This window comes from Mustelus asterias, chromosome 4 (assembly GCF_964213995.1).
Source record: "Mustelus asterias chromosome 4, sMusAst1.hap1.1, whole genome shotgun sequence".
In the NCBI taxonomy this organism is placed as follows: domain Eukaryota; kingdom Metazoa; phylum Chordata; class Chondrichthyes; order Carcharhiniformes; family Triakidae; genus Mustelus; species Mustelus asterias.
This window is the reverse complement of record NC_135804.1, coordinates 90,621,646-90,643,108: the sequence shown is the minus strand read 5'-3', so window position 1 is coordinate 90,643,108 and position 21,463 is coordinate 90,621,646. Positions and strand designations below refer to the sequence as shown.

General features: G+C 42.1%; 1 protein-coding gene across 4 annotated transcripts in view; it reads left to right on the top strand.

The window, feature by feature from the left end:
- tenm1 (teneurin transmembrane protein 1) overlaps positions 1 to 21,463 on the top strand; it is a 770,685-nt gene that overhangs the window by 237,150 nt on the left and 512,072 nt on the right. For 3 of the 4 annotated variants that reach the window (XM_078211358.1, XM_078211357.1, XM_078211355.1), the window contains exon 3: positions 6,790 to 6,798. The exons of the other annotated variant lie outside the window; for it this stretch is intronic. In XM_078211358.1, coding sequence (XP_078067484.1) covers positions 6,790 to 6,798 — 9 coding nt within the window. The remainder of the gene's footprint in view (positions 1 to 6,789; positions 6,799 to 21,463) is intronic. 4 annotated transcript variants of the gene reach the window in all.

The following is a 21,463-nucleotide window of genomic DNA, read 5'->3' as shown; positions in this document are numbered from 1 at the left end:
TGAGACAACATCGTGGCTTAAAAATATATTGCTGTTCCTTATCGCTGGGTCAAATTTCCATAGTTCACCATTGGACAACACTAAGGGTGCGATCTTACTTGCTGTTCATGCCACGTTCCTGCCACAGCGAGGTCGGAGAATTTGGCGGGCAGCCAAATCTCCATTCACTGGGAAAATCCCGCCAGTGTGAACGGTGATAAGATTCCAGCCTAGGTCAACCTTGACGACATGGCCATGGTTCAAGAAGGTGGCTCACCACCACATTCTCATGGGCAACAAGGGTGTTGGACTTGCCAGTGATCCCCTCATCCCGTGAATGAATGGATTTAAAAGAATCTCCTTCTCAGTGCTCCTATTTATTTAATAATTCTTAACTCTCATTTGTTAAGGAGAAACTTTGTTGGTTGCTCTGTTCATTCAGCTTCCGAATGTCCTGTTTCCCTCACTGCACTGTTATCATTTCACACATTCAGAACCTTGCTTGGCAAAACCTATTTTGAGTTTAACTGATGTTAGATTTCCTGCTATCGCAAAATATGCCCCATTATTATATTTTAACGCAAAACTTCTGTTGCTGATTGAAATGGTTCCATTTTTGCATTGTAAATATAGTGTATTAAATTCTGAGGCAATTGGTTCATGTCTGTGGTCATTAATGTGGAAAAATACTTCTAAAATTGAAATTTTATTTTTAAAATTGATGCAAAGTCATTTTAAATCAAAGTGCTTTCTTGATAAGGTGTCTCAAAAAGTGAGAAAAAAGTCATATAGAATTTGGTGGGGGGTTCGCCTTTTGATTGTCCAACAGTGGATGGAAAAGCAATACCGGAAGCATTGGAGATGAAAAAAAACCATCAGATCAAAATGGTTTGTAAAGTAATGTTTAACATTTTCAAAGATGCGAATCAATTTATTTTAAAAAACGATCTCTTTCAGTCATTACCATTTTAACAATTCGAATGAAAAGGCACCAACCTTGAACAAACTGTTTTTCTCTCCACAGATCCTGCCAGATCTGTTGGGTATTTCCACAATTTTTTTCATTTTAGCTATCTGGTATCTGCAGCATTTTACTTTTGTGTTAGAGTATATAAATTAGGTCTTCTTGCCCCTGGAAACACTTATTTATGGTGACTTATTTAATCAGCTTTTGAATCAGTCTTTAATGATTAGTTGTATCGATAATCCCATAGATAAGCCGGCAATGACTGATTAAAATTTGAGTTCCCAACGCTTTTCAGAATTTGAGCATAGGTTTATGGATGTCAGGCATGACTATCTATTGCATTAGTATGAAATATAACATTTCATTCATCCTTCACCTCTTGTAACTCCTTTGTATTCTCTATTCTGCAGAGTGACATTTGATTTTGATTAGACATACAGACTAGAAAAAGATATCTAGCTTAAAAATGCAATCCACAGTGGGACATTGCTGAATTGGCTCCTGCTGTGATAGTTAACTATGGGATAGAAATTACTTTGTAGAATAGTCTTAACAAGTTGCTTGAGGCATTTGAATGAAGGACAGAACTTTCAACTTTAGTGCAGGCATTAACTAGACCTTGCATATCATCTGTTCATTAGACACCCCAAATCATTTTCCTTGAAATGTTTCTCAGGTGAGTTATGTAAGAGGAGCTGATTTGCTCCCCACTATTGTACATTATTATCAAAGTTAAATGTTCTGTTTGAAATGCCTGTCCTTACTAATTGGCAAAAGTTTAATTTCATTCATAGTAAATGGATTATTGATGATCACATTAAAGGTATATCCACAGAGCATTTACCTGAACACATCAGGGGATTCTTTAAAACATAATAGATGATCATTTTTACCTTCATGTCATCAAATGTAGATTGGGAGTTATCTCGCTTCATGATACCCATGTGACTGGTGAAACTTGGCATGGACTCCAGATTTTGTATCTCTTGTTTGTTATGTAAAATGTTATGAGCAGTTGGTGCTGGTGAATCCGTATTATTGATATATAACAACAGAAAAATAAGATCAGCAGATTCTAAACCAGAATACTGTGGATACTGGAAATCTGAGCTCTAGGAAAGAATTCTCCATTTCAAATCGGGAGGTTGATGTCAAATGCTGGTCCTGACCCCCACTGTGATTAATTTTGGCTGGTTTGACCAATTACAGTGGTCAGAAGGCATGCTCACCATCCAATGGTAAGTCAGCCCCCACGGTAGAGGGCTAACTGGAGTCTCTCCTGCTTTGTCCATTGCAACCCTACTTATCATGGTGGAAACTGGCAATGCCTGCATGGAGAGAGGGGGGCCTTAAGATGGGAGTGCCATCTGAAGAGGAAGAAAAATAATTAGATTTTAAAAAGCTCACAGCTACCTGGCTGTTATCATGGAGAAGCAACCTATACAATGGATGGCCAGCAGCTGCAACTGTGATCCAAAGGCCATGAAGGGTGAGGGATGAGCCCCAACAGGGCTCTCCCCTCAACAGGAGGCTGTCTTGTTTAACTAGCCGTGTTTTGGCTGCTGTGAGGGGCCAGCTTGCCAATTGGAACATTTGGAAGAGGGCCTTAATGACTGCTTAATTACCTTATTTGGCTACCTGCCACTTGTGAGTCGGTAGCTGCTCCACTGATAGCTCAGCCTTTCCGGAAAAAAGGCTCTGAGGCAATGTAACGCTGGCAAACCAACATGCCAGCTGGCAGTGCAAAATTATGTGCCCACCCTCCTCAGTTCCCATTCCCATCAGTCTTTGAAAGTTCTGCCCAAATAGTTGTGGCAGAGAAACAGAGTCACATTTCAGATTGATGCCCTTTCATCAGAACTGGGAGAAGTTAAAAATGTAATTGTTCTGAGCATGTTAAAGCAGAGGAGGGAGGGGAAAGGAACAAAAAGGGAAGATCATAGCTGAGTAGAAGGCTGGAGAGATTAAATGTTCATGGTGGAAGGGCCGAGTGAGTGGATTTGGGACCAGTAAACAAAGAAAGATGTATCTAGAGGAGGTACGAATGGCAGTACAATTAACAATTGCTATCCAAAAGTTTAAAAAAGAAAACAGAACCAGCAAATAAAAAGGCAACAAAACTGATATAGGCTTTACAATATGAAATTGTTGAAATCACTGTTTCATCCAAAAGGTTGTAGAACAACTGATAATCAGTTAACATAACAGTGGAAACTGCTGTACCACCATTGATTAGCTGATGAGGCAACAACACAGGATGACATGAATGTCAAACAACAAGGGCAACATGCTTTAAATAGGCCTAAGCAATCCCACAACCGACAGATCAGACCAAAAGGCCTGTTTCCCTGTCACATCCAGTTCTCTAGCGATGGGCAATTAACCAATCAAATGGAGGTGGAGTCTCCATTAACATTCGCATCCTCAATGCTCAGCACGAGTCAAAAAAACAAAGCTGAGGCAATAGATTTAACCAGAAGTGCTGACTACGTGATTCGTCTTGACCTGTTCCTGATGTCCCTGCCACCAGTGGTGCTAATCTTGAGCCAACCAGTTTGTTCCACTGACCTTATTTTGTCTTGCATTTTGCAGCATTTATTAGCCTTATTTGAAAGTTCTTGCAGACTCACTTCTCTGGATTCTGACTTTTTCCCAAATTCTCCCTTTACGAGCACACGCGAGGAAGCTGGCCTCTATTCGTTTGAATTCTGCTGTTCTGTGCTTTCCATCTGGCTTTTGGTAATTTGGTCTGTTTGGATTTTAGTTTAATTTTACCAGTGGGACCTCCTCTAAAAAAATCTACCATTGATTAGTTAAGTTTTAACCTCATGACATTTGATTCAAATGCTTAAATTACTCCTTTCCAATTATTTGCTCGCTGTTTATTTAAAATGTATTATACAGCATGCTCCACATTGTTCAACCAAGGTATTCAATTTGCTGATTTAATCAGTTTCATGGGAGTTTGGCTTCCTGGTTTTGGATTGATTTTCTTTGTCTAGTATTCTAGCATCGGTCATGGGGCTTAACAGTAGGCAACAGCTGTTATTTATCATTTGGAGTATTTTACAAAGAATGCTGCTTGTTTCCGTGTTTGTTCTGCTGTGTTCATCATTGAAGGAGTCTGTTTCTTAAATATCTCCATTATAATTCTATCGCCTTTGTAATTGAACATCTCTACCTAGTTTTATGCTAATGTGCTATATTATTCCTAAAATACATAAAAATTTCCCAAAGATCAATGGCACATTTATACTAAAAATCTTACATTTTCACATTTCCTGGCAATTTTGCCTGTAAATTTGTATGTTCGCACGCAATAAAAATAAGTCACCTTGTGTAAATGTGTTGAGTTGCAATTACACCCTCTCAACAGTAGAGGTGTTGCAACACCTTAACAGCCAAAAGTCAGATCACACTTGACATGGTGACACATGCAGTTTCTATGATAATACGAATATTCAAATTTATAATGGAAATATAATGATATGGGCAGAATGAATACGTTTAGTTAGGAATTGAATTACGTCTCTGTATCTTGGTCCATTTATCCATGTCCATGAACCTGCTTCACTTGAAAATGAGACTTGGTTTTGCCTGACCGGGCTGATTTTGACTAATTTTATGATAGTGGGAAATGGATGATGGTGGAACACCAGACTATTTCACATTGCTCCTGTTTTTTAAAAAAAATCCATTGACTTTGCCCATTTGGTACCATCACACAAAGTCACAGTTAGCCTCACAATGTGCAGGAGATGTGAGATCAGGCTAGTGTCTCACAAATTAGCTGCTGAGCTCTCCAATGACCCAATGGGTTAAGTAATCTCATTGTGTTCTATTGAACTATATCAACCAGGAGACTGGCAAATTAAATATTTGATCTTTGCTAAGCTCAGCTAGAGATGTGGTGAGTTGCTAGAATTGGCTTTAGCCTCTCTGCACTGAAGAAGAGAAAATTTGATTATAAGCCACAAAGCAGCAAGAGTCAGTTCCCCCAGGACAGGAAAGCCTAAAACGTTCTAATATGCATGTCAGCATATGTCAAGGCCATGGACACTACTGACGGTTGTTGCTGACATAAAAACTAACCAAGAGCATTCCTTCCACAGCGAGTACATTTTCCCTCTTATTTTCTGCCTTCACACTCTTGTTCAGACACCATTCCAGTAGCTCAAACATATCTAAAAAAAAAGTTGTTTGGTAGTACAGAACTTGAGTGTTGCTGAAAAAAGACATTTTGTTGAAGCTTTTCATCATGCACCCATCAGGACAATCGCAAGAATATCAATGTCAAATACAACTTTATACTGTATGAGAAGAGAGTTCTGATTGATTGACAAGTAGACTCTGATTGGTGGAGGCATTGTTATGGTGACTGACCATTAAGTGCCAAGCATTGTTTGAAAATTTAAAACAGACAGCATGGCTCTGATTGGTCACGTCATTGCTCTGAGGAATGAACCAGCGAATGCAAAATCACTGATTTTGTTTAGCTGAAACAGGCACAATGGTCTTTTTTTCTGCATAGAACAGGTTCTATAGATTAATATATGTAGCTTCCAGTACATACAAATGCTCCATATATAAATCTGACTGATGCTCTTAAATTGGTTGTCAGCATAATCTTTTTAGCACATAGAGGACTATTTAGCAAATGTCCAATTGTGGAATCACATCCCATGTTGAACACTGTATTCTGAGTGTTGCAAGCACAGGCTGGATGGATATTGTCTGTACCTTACCCATTGTGAACAGTAGAAGGGACATGTAGTTTGATACAGTCAGCCAATCTTTGCGACATGCAGCCTACATACCTAACATCACACTGGCACAAAAATGTATATACCACATTCCTCATTTGTGTGAAAAGCAGAACTTCTTTCTGGCTAGGTGGCAGCATCCTGTTAATGGTGATTACCACTTGTGTTGTTACTGCATAGTAGCAGCATGAAATGAGTAGCATCACCTGTTGCTCAGATTTTTGAGATACCTTGCCCTTCCAGGGTAATCTGAAGTAGACAGGGCACTTTTCAGGGTCAAAAGCCTTGGGCCTGTTCATGGGTTTGCATGATAAACAGTGCCAAATTATCTGTTCCAGGAAGCCATTATCCCACAGGTTGTCATTAAATGCACCCTATTTCAGCATCAAGCTTGCATGGTGAGCAAATGGCTTCAACTGCCTATGTGAGGTTGTTGTAAGGCCAATCTTAGAGTGCATGGAACTGTAAAATTCTCAACACATGCATTGACCAGTGAAGATAGACTTGCGATTGTGCTGATGAACAGAAGGTGAAAAGCTTCGGCTAAATGTCCTTTACCACAAACAGACTCTGCTTGAAGAACATAGACTGAATGACATTAGTTGGTCAGTTATGGATAACAACAAAGATAAACATCTAAAAAATGAATCACTGACTAGTAATCACTGTTACAATTGAAGATATTAAATCTGTAAACTATTCACTTTTTTGTTAAGCGATACTGAGATCAATTGCAGCATGCTGTTACAAATATTGGGCTGGATTTTTAGTTCCTCACATGGGTAGGAATGGAGGCCAGTGGTGATGAAAATACCAGTTCATTTGCATAACATTTTTATAATCGGTATGCTGATTCCAAGCACTGGTGAATTTCACCAGGGCGGCCAACCAGAGAAAGAGTGTAATTGGTTCCAATTTTGGTGGGAGCACACAGGCTGTACCTGGGTCTCAGGCAGATTAGGTGGATGGAGGTGGGTACAGCAGGGTAGTCAGTTATGAGGGAGAAGGGGACTTAATTTGGTGTGAGTCCAGAAATCAGTTTCTTGATAGAGGTAGAGCTGTCAGAATTCTATTCTTGAGGCTTTAAAAGTGGGTGGAGCTTCTCGATGAACAATGTCGGGAAGTTCTTTTGCATACGTTATCATGTATGCTTGCTGAAAGCCCACCTTGCTAAAATTAAGTGCCTCACCACATTAACTTATACTTCAGAGAGGAGGATTTGGCCCACAGTTTCTCCAAGCAGCTGGCCACAGAAAGTTTTACCCTCAACTTGGAAGACCTCACACTTCATAACATGGCCTGCCTGGAGTCATCAAAGTCCCTGGGCCCCATTTTGCCATTTTGATTCTAAGTGCTGGACGGACTTGAAACTGGGAATGTTTCAAATCCAACTTTTAGTCCCTTTCTCAGGAGCCCGCATATGGATAAATATTAGCAATTCCAAATCACGCTGCAGAAGCTCATGGGTGGGTTTTAACGTGCCTGAAACCGTGCAGCTCCAACCGGCGTCTCCGACTGAGCATGAACAGAAAAAGAAATGGAGCTCCCCTGCCACATGGGTTCCGGGCCAGATAATGAGTACCCCTGGCCCCCACAGACATTGCCCCACCCCCACAACATTACTGACCCCCTTATCCCCTCCCCCCTTCCCCTCCACTGATCTCAGGCAGAGTGGCAACAGACCCTCCTTCCCCTTCCCCCTCACCAAACTCAAGCAGAAAGCTGTCAGATACTCGGCACTTACCTCCTCACTAACTGGAGCGCCCAAATCAGATTTTTGTGGAGCATGTCTGTTTCGCGCCAATTCTGGATGGGCAAACGCGGTGGTAAAGGGGGAAGTGCCAGTAAGGTTGGGTGTGCAGCCCAATTTAAGTCAATTTAAATGCACGCAAATACATTTAAATGGCCGTCGTGCCCGTTTCGGGCACGGTCCCGATCGCGGCCATTTTCGGGCCTAGATAAAGGAGGAACCGGCACGGAGGGGGGTGTGGATCGCGCTACTCGCCTCATGTCCAATTTTACCAAGTTTTGCAACCGAAAACTGGTGCAACCTGATGGTAAAATCGGGCCCCTGTGTCCTTGAAAAAGGATATCCTACCTCTCTTTCACTGCCTGAGGAAAGACTGTGTATCCACAAAGCAAGGAGGAGCCCTGCCTCAGGCAAAGCCCTCTACTACTCTTGTTTCATCAGTAGCAACAGTAATATTTGCTATGTTTGGTTTAAATTAAGCTAATTCTCTTTCTGACCCATTCCCGCAGCCACTATTGAGCCATGGGGAGGTGATGGTGCAGTGGTGCTGTCACTGAGTTACTAATCCAGTGACCCATGGTAATTCTCTGGGGGCCTAGGTTTGAATCCCACCACGGCGGATGGTGAAATTTGAATTCAATATAAAATCTGGAATTAGAAGTCTAATGTTGACCATGAAACCATTTTTGGTTGTTGTAAAAACCCACCTGGCTCACTCATGCCCTTTAGGGAAGGAAATCTGCCATCCTAACCTGGTCTTGCCTACATGTGACTCCAGAGCCACAGCAATGTGGTTGGCTCTTAAATGCCCTCGAATGGTTCCAGGGCAATTAGGGATGGGCAACAAATGCTGGTCCAGCCAGTGAGGCACACATCCCATGACAGAGTTAAAACAAAGACATCCAACCTGCCCTCTTGGTAATTAATATTGCGTTTCCATGAAAATTCAGGGCTATGACTACGCAAGCATCACTTTATTCATGTAGATGTTCATATGGGAATATTGTCATATCACCTCTGTTACTTTTGGGTGGATTACTTTTTTTTACTTAATCTTGTATTTTTGTCTTTTTCTCTGTTCAACATGACACCAAAGAAAGTAATTTTTAATCTATCAGGGGTTTTATTTTAGTGTAGGTTAAAATGAAATATGTTTTTCCCAGTAGATGCCCAGTTTTTTTGTCATCCTCACAGTTATTATAGAATCATAGAATACTACAGTGCAGAATGAGGCCATCGAGTCTGCTCCGACAACAATCCCATCCAGGCCCTATCCCCGTAACCCCACATATCTACCCCGCTAATTCCTCTAACCTACGCATCCCAGGACACTAGGTTTAATTTAGCATGGCCAATCAACCTCATGTGCACATCTTTGGACTGTAGGAGGAAACTGGAGCACCCGGAGGAAACCCACACAGACACGAGGAGAATGTGCAAACTCCACACAGACAGTGACCCAAGCCAGGAATTGAACCCATGTCCCTAGAGCTGTGAGGCAGCCATGCTAACCACTGTGCCATCGTGCCGTCCATCTAGCCTAGTTGTGCAGATAACCTGTGTGCTTTTTTTACTGAATTCAACATTATATACTTTTTTACTTGAGGGTGGTAACTGTATTAAAGCCTGTAGCCTTGAAGTGGAGAACATACTCAATAGGCCAGATTTTCTCTCCCTGGGAAATTGGGAAATTTCCTGCCTTGGCGCACCCACCTTAGGAAATAGCCCCACACCAGTGGATGTTCGCTCTGAGGTGGCAAAGTGCAAGATAAAGTTAGACCCTTCGCACCAAGATGCAGATGGAGGTGGCCACATTGGTTGCTGAGCATCAGGACAGGCTGTATAAGGGGTGCTCTGCCATGGCACAATGACACAATGGTCAGCACTGCTACTTCATAATGCCAGGGACCCAGGTTCAATTCCGGCCTCGGGTGACTGTCTGTGAAGTGTTTGCATGTTCTCCCCGTGTCTGCGTGGGTTTCCTCCAGGTGCTCCAATTTTCTTCCACATACCAAAGATGTGTGGGTTAGGTTGATTGGCCATGCTGAATTTCCCCTCAGTGTCAGGGGGATTAGGAGGGTAAATATGTAGGGTTACGTGGATAAGACCTGGGTGCAATGTCAGTGCAGGCTCGATGGGCCAAATGGCCTTCTTCTGTACTGTAGATTCTATGATTCTAATTTCTGGAACTTTGTCCCAGTTGTTTTCTTAAATATTGGGCCCTCTAGACCTCACCCATCACATCCTGTTACCCCCACATCCACTCCCAACCATGTCAATTTGTTCTCCCTACCTTCCCCCATGTTTCCACATATCCTCCATACAAATGTAACAGCAACGCATGTCAACCCATACCCCCCCAACCCATCTACTATCTTTTCCCCTTACACCCAACATGGCAACTCACCTAATATCCTCCACCAGTCGGCTCTGGATCCATGTTGAGGTGAACTGAAATTGCTCTAATATCCATTACAGCTTTCACTATTTATGAAAGCACATACAAAATTTTAAAAGTCACTCAAGTATTTAATTCCTTATCAAAACAAACAGACTTTTATTCATAACACTACATCAAAGACAGCCAAGCCTTTAATAACCTCTTTGAGTTATCAATAAATCTGCAAACTTACCACTTTCCCTCCTGGGACAATTGTAGGTTCTGGAAAGCAGTCAACCATTAATAATAAAATGATAGCCCATGGGGTAATATCAACAGACAATTATTATAACAGATGGAACAACTTTATTCAACTCTCAACGTTCAGGCTTTTTTATTTTTAAAGGATAGCAGATTTAAATAACTTTATAGTTTGACAATTCTACATACCCTATGCACTCTTCAAGAGTATTTACATCTTCTCCACAAGTTTGTGACTCCTATGTTGCAGGTTATAGACTTTGCTTTTTGAAAAATGGATTCTGTTCCATCTGGGCACTGAGTTCAAATAGCAAATAGAGTTTACACTTTCCTCATGTGTGCATCACGCCATACCCCCTTTCCCCTATCGTGAAGAATGAAATTTGTTGGAAATGTGTTTGGGGCTTCCAGATTCAGGTCCGTTCACCATTTTTAAAGGTCGACGTGAAAATCTGGCCGAGCATGTCCTTCACCTTAAAGTAGCCCACTTGTAGCTCCTTTCTATGGTACAATTCAAAATGTATTGGATTTAATGGTCGGTGGTACTGTACAGTGGCAACTCATGGACTCCAGCACAGAATAGCATAAGGTTGCCACATACTGAACTTGTAATCACAGCCAAGCCTGTCAGGGATGTGGTGAGTGGATTTGAGATGATTTCCCTCGAGGCCAGACGGGAACATTGAAATAATGAGCATCGTCCATTTACAGAGTGGAAATCTCAAGATCTTGTTGATCCTTTGGGTCAGTGATGATGAGGAGAGAACACAGGAATCCCTCACATGGAGGAAAGAAGATTTGAAAAACATAACAAGAATATTTTATAGAAACATGATCAGATCTAATTATAAAACTATATTGGATTGAAAACAATCCAGTAGAACTTAATTCAGATGTGGAAACCTTTAAGACATTAAAAGCATGATCGGCTTTTGTCACAATCACCAGTCTTGTCTTGAATCAAGAATTCATTAGTTCCACACTAACAGAGAATTCACATGCAGCTTTTGATATTGATTTTGAGGTTCAAGTGTTTGTGACTTTACATCGACCCAATTTCACATAATGCTATGGGGTAAAGAGATCTGACAATATGACAAGATTTCCATCACACCATTCCCCAAGAGAGTGGGCGAATAAACTGTACAAAAGGAGGTTGTCTGCTGAGCATATTTCCCATCCCAGTGACAAAGGAATGAGCACAATTCTGAAGTCCTGGACTCAGTTGCTTCCAGCTTATAAGCTGCTTAGTGTCAAACTAATATCCCCATGCAGGCCATCAGATTAAGGCTGCTCAATTTTGAGCAACACCCACCCTCACCCCCTCCAGCAAGGCAAGTATAGGGTGCATAGGGTGGAAAGTGTGCTGTCACCAAAGTAGCCCAATAATACTATTCTGAGGCTCAGAAAAATACCCTCCATCTCGTCCATGGAACGGGTTGGTAAGTTTGCCAACTGCATTTATGAAGATGTTAGTGGTCCAATAATGGCAGACATCATAAGCCCACATTGCTCTGACAATGACCAGATGCCTACTCCCTCACACAGTAAAATAAATAGGAAAATAGGCATGATCACATCAAAACATCCAGGGAAACATCTTTATCTATGCCACTGAATGTGTAACTACCTTCTGGTAGATAAAGGCACAACTGTAAGGCTATCACCTACTGGGAAAAATGAATCCTTTTTATAGAGAGAGATATCCACGGAAAAGGCCCTGTTATCGCCTTACTCTGCTTGAACAAGTATTTGTTTGATGTGTCCAACTCTTAATCGGAGCTGCCATTCATTGCTCAGTCTTGGACTGAGAGCTGACACATTCTATTGGTTGCAAATGTCAGCCTCTGCCATTTTATTGAGCTCCACAATTGAGAGATGCTTGAAGTTTACAGGCTCTTCACTTTCTCTTCAAACAATGCCTTATTCACATAAGCTGATTGTTAAGGTGGGGATTGCCTCTGAAGCACAATGGAGAGTGGAGAGAGGGCTGATATTTCACCCATCAATTACTTACCCTAACTTTTCCCATTAGACATTACCAATGGGAGTCATTTTACACCCTCCAATATTTTGTGATTCATATTCAGCAACCAAAAAGAAAATCATGAGGTTCGGTGGCAGGCATTTGAAAATGTGGTTGCATTTTTAACAATGATTATGGAAGGAGTAACCTTATTCTTGAATATTATTTTAATTTGGACAGATTTGAAGAAATCTATTGCCTGGTCTAGTGCAGCCATACTTTAGTGATAAGCATTTGTTTCATGCCACACTTCATTTTTTTAGATGAAAAAGGTGTTAAAAATGAACACTATGACCACATCAGAATTTGATTGCTTTTGGGGGGAAACAAAATCTTCGAAGGTCACTTTAGAAAAGACCTTTTGTTTGCAGTTTGTTAAACTAAGAAAACCTGCCTTTCCGCAGTTTCAAGCAGAGAAATCCTTTGCTGCCCATCCTTCTCTTGAAGTGTCCATGCCACAAGTTTATTTTGGACATTGGAAAGTGTCCACAAAACCACAAAATATTGAAATGGAGAAAAATTAGATTATTTATGATTGCTTTGAAATTATCCAAACTGGTGCACTTGATTTTAGCGCCAAATATTTCCACCCTTGTTTGTGGCTGAGATTCTCTGGTGCCACTGAAATTGAATGGAGCTTTGGCTGCAATGTCAATTTCTCCATTCTCACTTCCAGCGGGGTGGCCATAGACAAGATTGAAAAATCCCACCCTGGACATCACACCAATTTGTATTACCAGTTGACCTTTCAAAGCTGAGCCAATGCTCCAAGGCAGATTTGATAATCCATTACCAGAGCCAAACAGATCGAAGTATTCTTACAAGTATCATGACAAGGGAGTTATAAGAACTTACCAACTATGATGGCCGTTAAATGTCATTGGAGGTTGGAATTTTTCCAGCTTGTTCTAGCTGTCTCTCGACAACCTTTTTTGAGCTGAATCTGAACAACTCCAATCTATTTGGTAGGGTGCTCTTGTTAGCTATCTAAATGCCAGATGTATCTCCCTGTACATATAGGTCCTTAATCCTTTTCTATTGCCAAGCTACATCGGGGTTTTCCAGATACATGTATTATTCCCGCAAAGAGGGCAGCAATAATCCATACTAGGCAAACAGAATTCAACTTGCATGGATTTTTAAATTAAGATAGTGTAGATTCTATAGGGATCACGGGAGATGGGGGGAAGGCAGGGTGAGGGTATTGAATTTGCTGATCAGCCATGATCAAAATGAATGGTGGAGCAGCCTCCAAGGGCCGAATGGCCTACTCCTGCTTCTATTTTATATGTTTCTATGCCTTTAAGCATGATGCTGAGTGTTTGATGGTGTTTAAATGCCATTTCTTATTCATTCATGGGTAGTGGGTGTTGCTAACTAGGCTAAAATTTATCGTCTATCCCTAATTGCCCTTGAGAAGGTAGTGGTCAGCTTCCTTCTTGAATCACTGTACACCTACAGAGATGTTTGGAAGGGAGTTCCAGAATTCTGACCTGGCGATAATAAAGGAACAATATATAATTCCAAGTCAGGGTGGTATATGTGTCACCTGGAGAGGAACTTGCAGGTTGTGCTGTTCTCATGAGTCTGCTGCCATTGTCCTTCTGGATGATTGAGGTCATGGGTTAGGAAGGTGCTATAGAAGGAGCCTTGGCAAATCGCTGACAGATTATTAAACTCTGTTGTTATACCTCCCGTTCAAATCATCGTCAACTTTTAGTTGTCATCCATTTTAAGTCATTCACATCCTGAGACCTTGTGACGTTAGGATAGGTGTGAACATTGCAATTTGGCTGTGATAGTGGAGGGGGGGGGGGGGGTGGGGAGGGGGGGGGGGTGCAGGGGGTTGGCAGGAAATGAGGACGTTACCTGTTCCTTCGTATCACAGAAACAGCGATTTTATCCGAAACCAAAAGTTTATATGGAGAAATCTCATTTTCTTACACATTTCTGAAAATCAGGTGACATAATTTAACATCAAAGGAGAAGGTTATGGACTTATAAGTAGCATTTTGCTGAGTGATGGCCCTTCTGGGGACAGCTCACAGGCAGTCAGAAGGTAAACAACTTCCGAAACCAAGCCTGATCACTTTGAATGTGTAAGAAACCTGGTGGTATGAGTTTACTGTGTAACTGTTACTGGATTTTTCTGTCTGAGTAATAAACTTGCATTTGGACAGCACACCTGAGCCTGAACCAAGAAGAATCATTCCATTGAGTTTACGCTATGAACGTGTGTGTTAGAATCACAGGCTGTTCAAACATTAGTGTTTTAAAAATTCTGGGGCAGAGTGTTGGTAACTCAGACATGTGTTGATTGACTTCAGCGAAAGGTAAATGTCAATTTGGTTCAGCATAAATTTAGAGACTATTAATTTGAAGGTGGTGACACTCTTAATTTTTAATCCAATTTTGAAAGCTGCTCCAGAAAAGATAAAATCAGGTCTGCTAAAATTACTGGTTGTGCGCAGCAGTCATATTAAAATAGAAATGCAATTTTCAAATGTGATTTTAATTGCTACATCTGATACTAGAAAGACTGTCACGAAAATGATGGTTGAGGAAAAGCTATTGGAGTTTGACATTAGTCTGTCATTGATATTAACAAATGTAATTGTAATTTACAAGCATATTGTTGGCTCAGTTGGTAAATACATTGCTATTATGGAAATATGCTGGGCAGACCAGGGATATCTTAAGCTTAATATATTGGGCGGGATTTTCCAGCCGCGCTCATCACAAGGCCAGAAATACCTGCCAGAGGTCAACAGACATTTGCATGGTCATCCCCGGTACGTTACAATTCCCGTGGTGGGCGGGATGGGAAAATTCCTCCCATAAGGTTGATCCTGCCAACAGTGCACCTCTTGCTGTGGATTTCCCAGTGACATGGGGTGGATTCAATGGGGAATACTATTGACAGTGGCGGCACCAGAAGATCCCACTGTGGGCCAATGGTGGGCCCGCGGGGGGACAAGAAAGACCCGCCTATGGTTTAAGTTGAGTAAATTAACCCCCAATGGGACAAAAAATTACCGTCCCAAATCGGGGATTCGGAGGCCTATCAAGAATGTCAAATGTGGCCAGGATTTCTACTCCTAATCAAATACATTGGGCAGAATCTTCTGCCCTTTCCTCTGCCATGTTTGGTGGCAATGTGGCATTTAATCAGGTGGTAGAGTGGCAGGCAGGGACTCTGCTACCGTACTGTCTCCATCTGATTAGTTCTGTGGCAGGAAACTAATGGATAGCCTTCACACCCACTGCCAATTGAGGTCCTTAAGCGGGCTATTAATGCCCACAGCAGGGCCTTATCCTGCTGCTGCTGGTATTTCCCCAGCAGCGGACAGGGGGCTCATCATGCCAGAAGCACAACAAGCAAATGGTGGCATATTTGCTTGTGGGCTCCTAGACGGGACTCCTCGTTCAAAGGCATTCAGTGTCTGATTGAGGGACTCATCATTGGGAGGATGGGGTGAGGAGTTGGTGGGGGGTGCACTGAGAGCCACCCCACTGCCTTGCTGCCAACCTCTCCCATGTGACCCCCCTTCCCACTATCACTCACCTGTGCCCATGTCCCTCCTCGATCCCAGGCATTGTGTGGGTGCCATACTAGCAGCAGCCAAGCCTCCCCAGTGGCCATGCTGAGCACAGAAGAGTTTTCAGCCTCTGATTGCCCGGCAGCTTTTGTTGGGTGACCTCTGTTTCTGAGGTCCTTGATCTCAGGAGAAGGCCTGCTACTGCCCCATCAAATGCCTGAGTGGCACAAGATACAGTGAGTCTTCCGGAAGAGAGGCGAGAGAGGGCTCTCTCTTACTCTCCAGCCAGCAGCCGAGGCTCCTGTTGCCTCCACACAGTTCTTTCTGCCCAGAGATCCCTCTTGGAATACCCTCTTGGGTATAAAACTTGTTTGCAATGCCTTTCTCTAGTTGAATGCCCGCTCATGTTCATTGTCTAAACTTATGCAGCTAGTGCCCACATTAAGAGTTAACAAACTTGAGAGATGAGAAGTAAAATGTTTGGGGGTGGGGGGAGGTGGTGGTGTGGTTGAAGTGCTTCATGCATTCATACCAAGTATCTTTGTCCGCTATTACAATGGGTTAAGTTCACTGTTAAAATAGCAATCAGCTGAATATTTTAGTACAACACAGATTAATTGTACGGCTAAGGTGCTGCTTTCGAAACCAGGTCAGAAATTTAAACCAGGCAATCTATTTAACCATGCTGCCAAGGTGTTCTGACTGTACTCTGAAGGACTTTTACCCCATTCCTTGTCAAAATTAACATCAAGCCATTTGTCACCCCTCTCTAAATACTGCATTTCACAGATTTGCAAAGCAACCAGAAATATCTCATTCTCCAACTTACATTGTGCCTAACAGAGGCCCCTGCCTCGGAAAAATGGTATCTGTAAATGCATCCATCTTTCCTTGCATGTACATAGACATTCTGTACTTAAATATTCCAATTCCTGTTTGATTTAGAACCCACATTTTTAATACCAACCTCCAGCACCATAAAATTCTGTCTCCCAGCTCAGTTTGACACTCGGATTTTGTATCATTCCAAAATGGAGGAAATTATTCAGTGCAAGGAAATGTAAAACTGAAGAACAACTGTGTTTTGTCAGATTCAGGCCTGCCTTCACACATTAAATTTCAAAAATTTCAGGACCTGTCACCCGCTGTGCGATGGGGGCATCAGCACCTGTCACATTGTTAGCTGAAATGCCAAGCTTGATAATGGTATGACCTTAACAGCTCAGCGCCAAGTGCTACATTATCCTGGGCTCACAGAACAGTATGTCCATGTGGAACCATACCGATACCTCTTTCATGCTTGTTTGATTACTAATTAACAAGGGGGGGCCTTGCTTTGGCAGGGACAAAAGAGTAGTTTTCATCTAACAAAGATTTCAGCTGAAAATCAATACATTTTCACAGATTCAACATAATGCAGGGACTGATGGCTAGGAATAACACTACATTCTGCACTCTTTCCTTTCCTTGCCTATGAACGGTATGCTTTGTCTGTACAGCGTGCAAGAAACAATACTTTTCACTATATACTGATACAAGTGACAATAATAAATCAAATCAGGAGTACGTATTAACCAATTTAAAAATTGGTTATAAATAAAAAATATTTAAAATCATGGGCAGGATTTTATGGCCTCTCTTGATCGAGACCAGAAATCCCGACCTTAGGTCAATGGACATTTCCGTTGTCCACCCCTCACCCATTCCAATTCCATGGCGGGTGAGGCGGTAGAATTCCGGCGCATATAACCAAACTGGTTTGTTTTGCATTGAAAACTGAAACTCATCATAGAATTAGATTTCTAAAATACTGGTCAGAATGTCATGTAATAAAATTAAAGTGTGACTTAGGTAATAACTGCACCATAGTGCACATAATACAACTGAAGTATAATTTACCAGTAACCGATTGTGGAATGAATTGATCATCTTGTCGTGGTTCAGGTCATAAATTTAATTCTTGATAAGGATGTGATTGGCATCAACTTAATGGAAATACCTCTTGATGGAACAGTGATGATCATTACCTTGAATGAAGCAAAATAAAATTACCTGTGTGTGCTATAAAATACATTCACTCTTTCTCAGAGGAGCCTCTTTCATGTTTTAACTTTGCCTCCCAGCAGTTAGCCTCACCCAATGTGAAAAATTCCAATTTTGTGACCATTTAACATAAAGGAATGTCTGAAAGGTGCTCTCAGTGGGATGAGATTCCTTGCTGGGAGCAGATGTCGAAAAGAATCTGCTGTATAAAAGTGATTTGAGGGTGAGAGGGCAGCACTTTTTATAGTTTATAATTTTATCATCTGAACCCTGAGATTGCCTGACACAACTTTTCCCCCTCTTGCATTCTCATTTAAAATCAAATCTCATTGCACTGTTTCCTGTTTGAACTCATGCTACATTCGGAGCTCAAAATTGTTGAACTCCTTTCTTCAATCTGATTTTTTTTTCATTCTCACAATCTCCAGGCTCTTCAAACCCAGGATTAGAACCAACCTAATCAGAACTTCCTTGGCGGCACCTGACTTGTCAGCCTTAGCACTTCACCTTGACCTCTCATGAACCAAATCACTTACAAATTATTTTTGTACATTGGTTATATTTTTTGCCATGAATCATCTTAATTACAGTGATTGCAGTTCATCATTGCACTCTCATTAAACCTGATCACCTAGCAACTGTATTTCCTCTTCCCCCTAGATACTGTTCAGTCCTCTTGGTCTGATTGTCGACTTTAACAAATTAATTGCAACCTCTTCGGTTACCAACCAACTGCTTTTAGAGTGGGGAAGCCAGTTTTTCCATCTCCCATTCACACTGTTTACACAGGGCTGGGGGGGAAAAAACACTGATTTGGACTGTTTAACTTTTCTTATCCAATAGTATTAATTAATAGAGATGAGGGGATCTGAAATGTTGTAGGGAAGCACAGCTCAGCCTGGAACAAAGGCAGTTGCTGTAAATGCGTGACTCGGTTAGGCTGCCAGTTTGACAAAAATAAAAGTTCTTTTTTCCCCAGCATTTTGTTCTGTGGAAATGACTCCGCTGGCCAGCTCAAGGGATCCAGTCACAACATCTTGGTATCCATAGAAACTGCAATGCTTTTTACAGATTGCGCGCTGCATCTCCCTGTGAGAGGGAAGATATAGCACTTTGACTTAAAGGAGAGAAAATTGCTAGCTGTACCAAATTTCTTTCCAAATGATAAAAATCTTAAAATGTATCCGTTTCCGTTTCATTCCAACCTCGCAATCGGAATTTTTTGGCAGCCATGTGGCCTAGATATTGCGTGAGACTGGAGTCAAAGGGACAGAATTTTTCTTTTGCGTGTTGCGCCCATATTTTGACTTCACACATCACAATTTTTCTTAAGCTCCATCTCCAAGATGCAGCATGCTCCTTTTCCTGTTGCTACCTATGTTGTCAAAAGGCCTCTTCCCATCTCAAAGAGGAAGAATGCAGAAGGGGAAGCAGAAGCAAATACAAAGTGAAATAGAAAGAAAGAACCTTAGAGTGAGAGAGGAAAGAGGGGAGCAAAAAAAGAGGAGACAGCAGCATGAAGACAACAAAAACAGACGAGAAAGAGACAGAGGCCAAGTTCTGTGATTTATTCTGTAAAATTTAATGGGATTAAAACCATTAAAACTCAATTAGTTAACGAAAATGGTGGGTGCCAGGACAGCCAGAAATGCATGAAATTGTCCTCTCTGAAGGCAGCAGGGGAGGAGATGGCAACATTACAGAGGTGGAAGCAGATAGTCTTGATGTTTTGTTCAGGATCAAATAAGGTGCTTGGTTTAAGTTTATTGATTTATTAGTGTCACATGTAGACTTACATACACACTGCACTGAAGTTATTGCGAAAATCCCCTAGTGCCACACTCTGGCACCTGTTCGGGTACACAGAGGGGGAATTTAGTATGGTCAATGCACCGAACCAGCACATCTTTCGGACTGTGGGAGGAAACCGGAGCACTCGGAGGAAACCCACGCAGACTCGGGGAGAATGTGCAGACTCCGCACAGACAGTGACCCAAGCCAGGAATTGGACCTGGGTCCCTGGCACTGTGCGATGGCAGTGCTAACCACAGTGCCACCATGCCGTCCCATCCAGCCTATAATCTTGGCTCAATCACATGCCATGCCTTGCATTTATTCAAGCTAAAACATGTAAAATTATGTTCAAAAGCACTGCTGTGCCTATAAAGAAGCAAAGACACAGTGGCAGCTGTAAAGCCATACACCCTGGTGGCTACAAAGCTGATGGCAGGCTTCCCATTCCTTTGAAAGCAGCAGTGTTATACAGCATCTTTGACATCTTTGCAGTACAAAATATTACAGCGAACCTGTGGCAAATATATATATAAAGGAGATATTACAATTTATTTTCAGGACTGATTTCATCAAGTTGGATTACCATACAATAATAAGCTAGACTAAGTCAACATTGGGTAGCCAATATTGAGGAAGTGTAGCATTGTCTCAGGGGGACCTTCTTCAGTTAAGAACCTGCTTTTGCAAGACTAAGTAAATACGTGTCAGGAACACTGGTTTGGCTGGCTGACAGACGTAACTTGATCCACAGTGCACTGAAGTGACTGTTCTAAGACAGTGGGTGGAATTCTCCCAAGCCCTGCCAATGTGTTCAATGGCAGATGGGAGTGAAGGGGAGAAGAATTCAGAGGGAGGGTCAGAAATCAGTTCGACATCAGTGTCAATTTGCAGCATGATCTTCTGCTGGTGCCTCCCATGGTTGATCAAGAAAAACGTGAGAGGCCATTGTGAATCTCATTTGCATTATCCCACTAATGGGATGCAGATGAAAGCCCGACCCACCCACATCCGATTCTCCGTGGCACCAACAGAAAATCACTCCGGTGCGAAACATGTCTACAACATGTCACATAGACGTCAGGGTTCATAGAACATAGAACATAGAACATTACAGCGCAGAACAGGCCCTTCGGCCCACGATGTTGCACCGACCAGTTAAAAAAAAAAAACTGTGACCCTCCAACCTAAACCAATTTCTTTTCGTCCATGAACCTATCTACGGATCTCTTAAACGCCCCCAAACTAGGCGCATTTACTACTGATGCTGGCAGGGCATTCCAATCCCTCACCACCCTCTGGGTAAAGAACCTACCCCTGACATCGGTTCTATAACTACCCCCCCTCAATTTAAAGCCATGCCCCCTCGTGCTGGATTTCTCCATCAGAGGAAAAAGGCTATCACTATCCACCCTATCTAAACCTCTAATCATCTTATATGTTTCAATAAGATCCCCTCTTAGCCGCCGCCTTTCCAGCGAAAACAATCCCAAATCCCTCAGCCTCTCCTCATAGGATCTCCCCTCCATACCAGGCAACATCCTGGTAAACCTCCTCTGCACCCTCTCCAAAGCCTCCACATCCTTCCTGTAATGTGGGGACCAGAACTGCACACAGTACTCCAAGTGCGGCCGCACCAGAGTTGTGTACAGTTGCAACATAACGCTACGACTCCTAAATTCAATCCCCCTACCAATAAACGCCAAGACACCATATGCCTTCTTAACAACCTTATCTACTTGATTCCCAACTTTCAGGGATCTATGCACACATACACCTAGATCCCTCTGCTCCTCCACACTATTCAAAGTCCTCCCGTTAGCCCTATACTCAACACATCTGTTATTCCTACCAAAGTGAATTACCTCACACTTCTCCGCATTAAACTCCATCCGCCACCTCTCGGCCCAACTTTGCAACCTGTCTAAGTCTTCCTGCAAACTACGACACCCTTCCTCACTGTC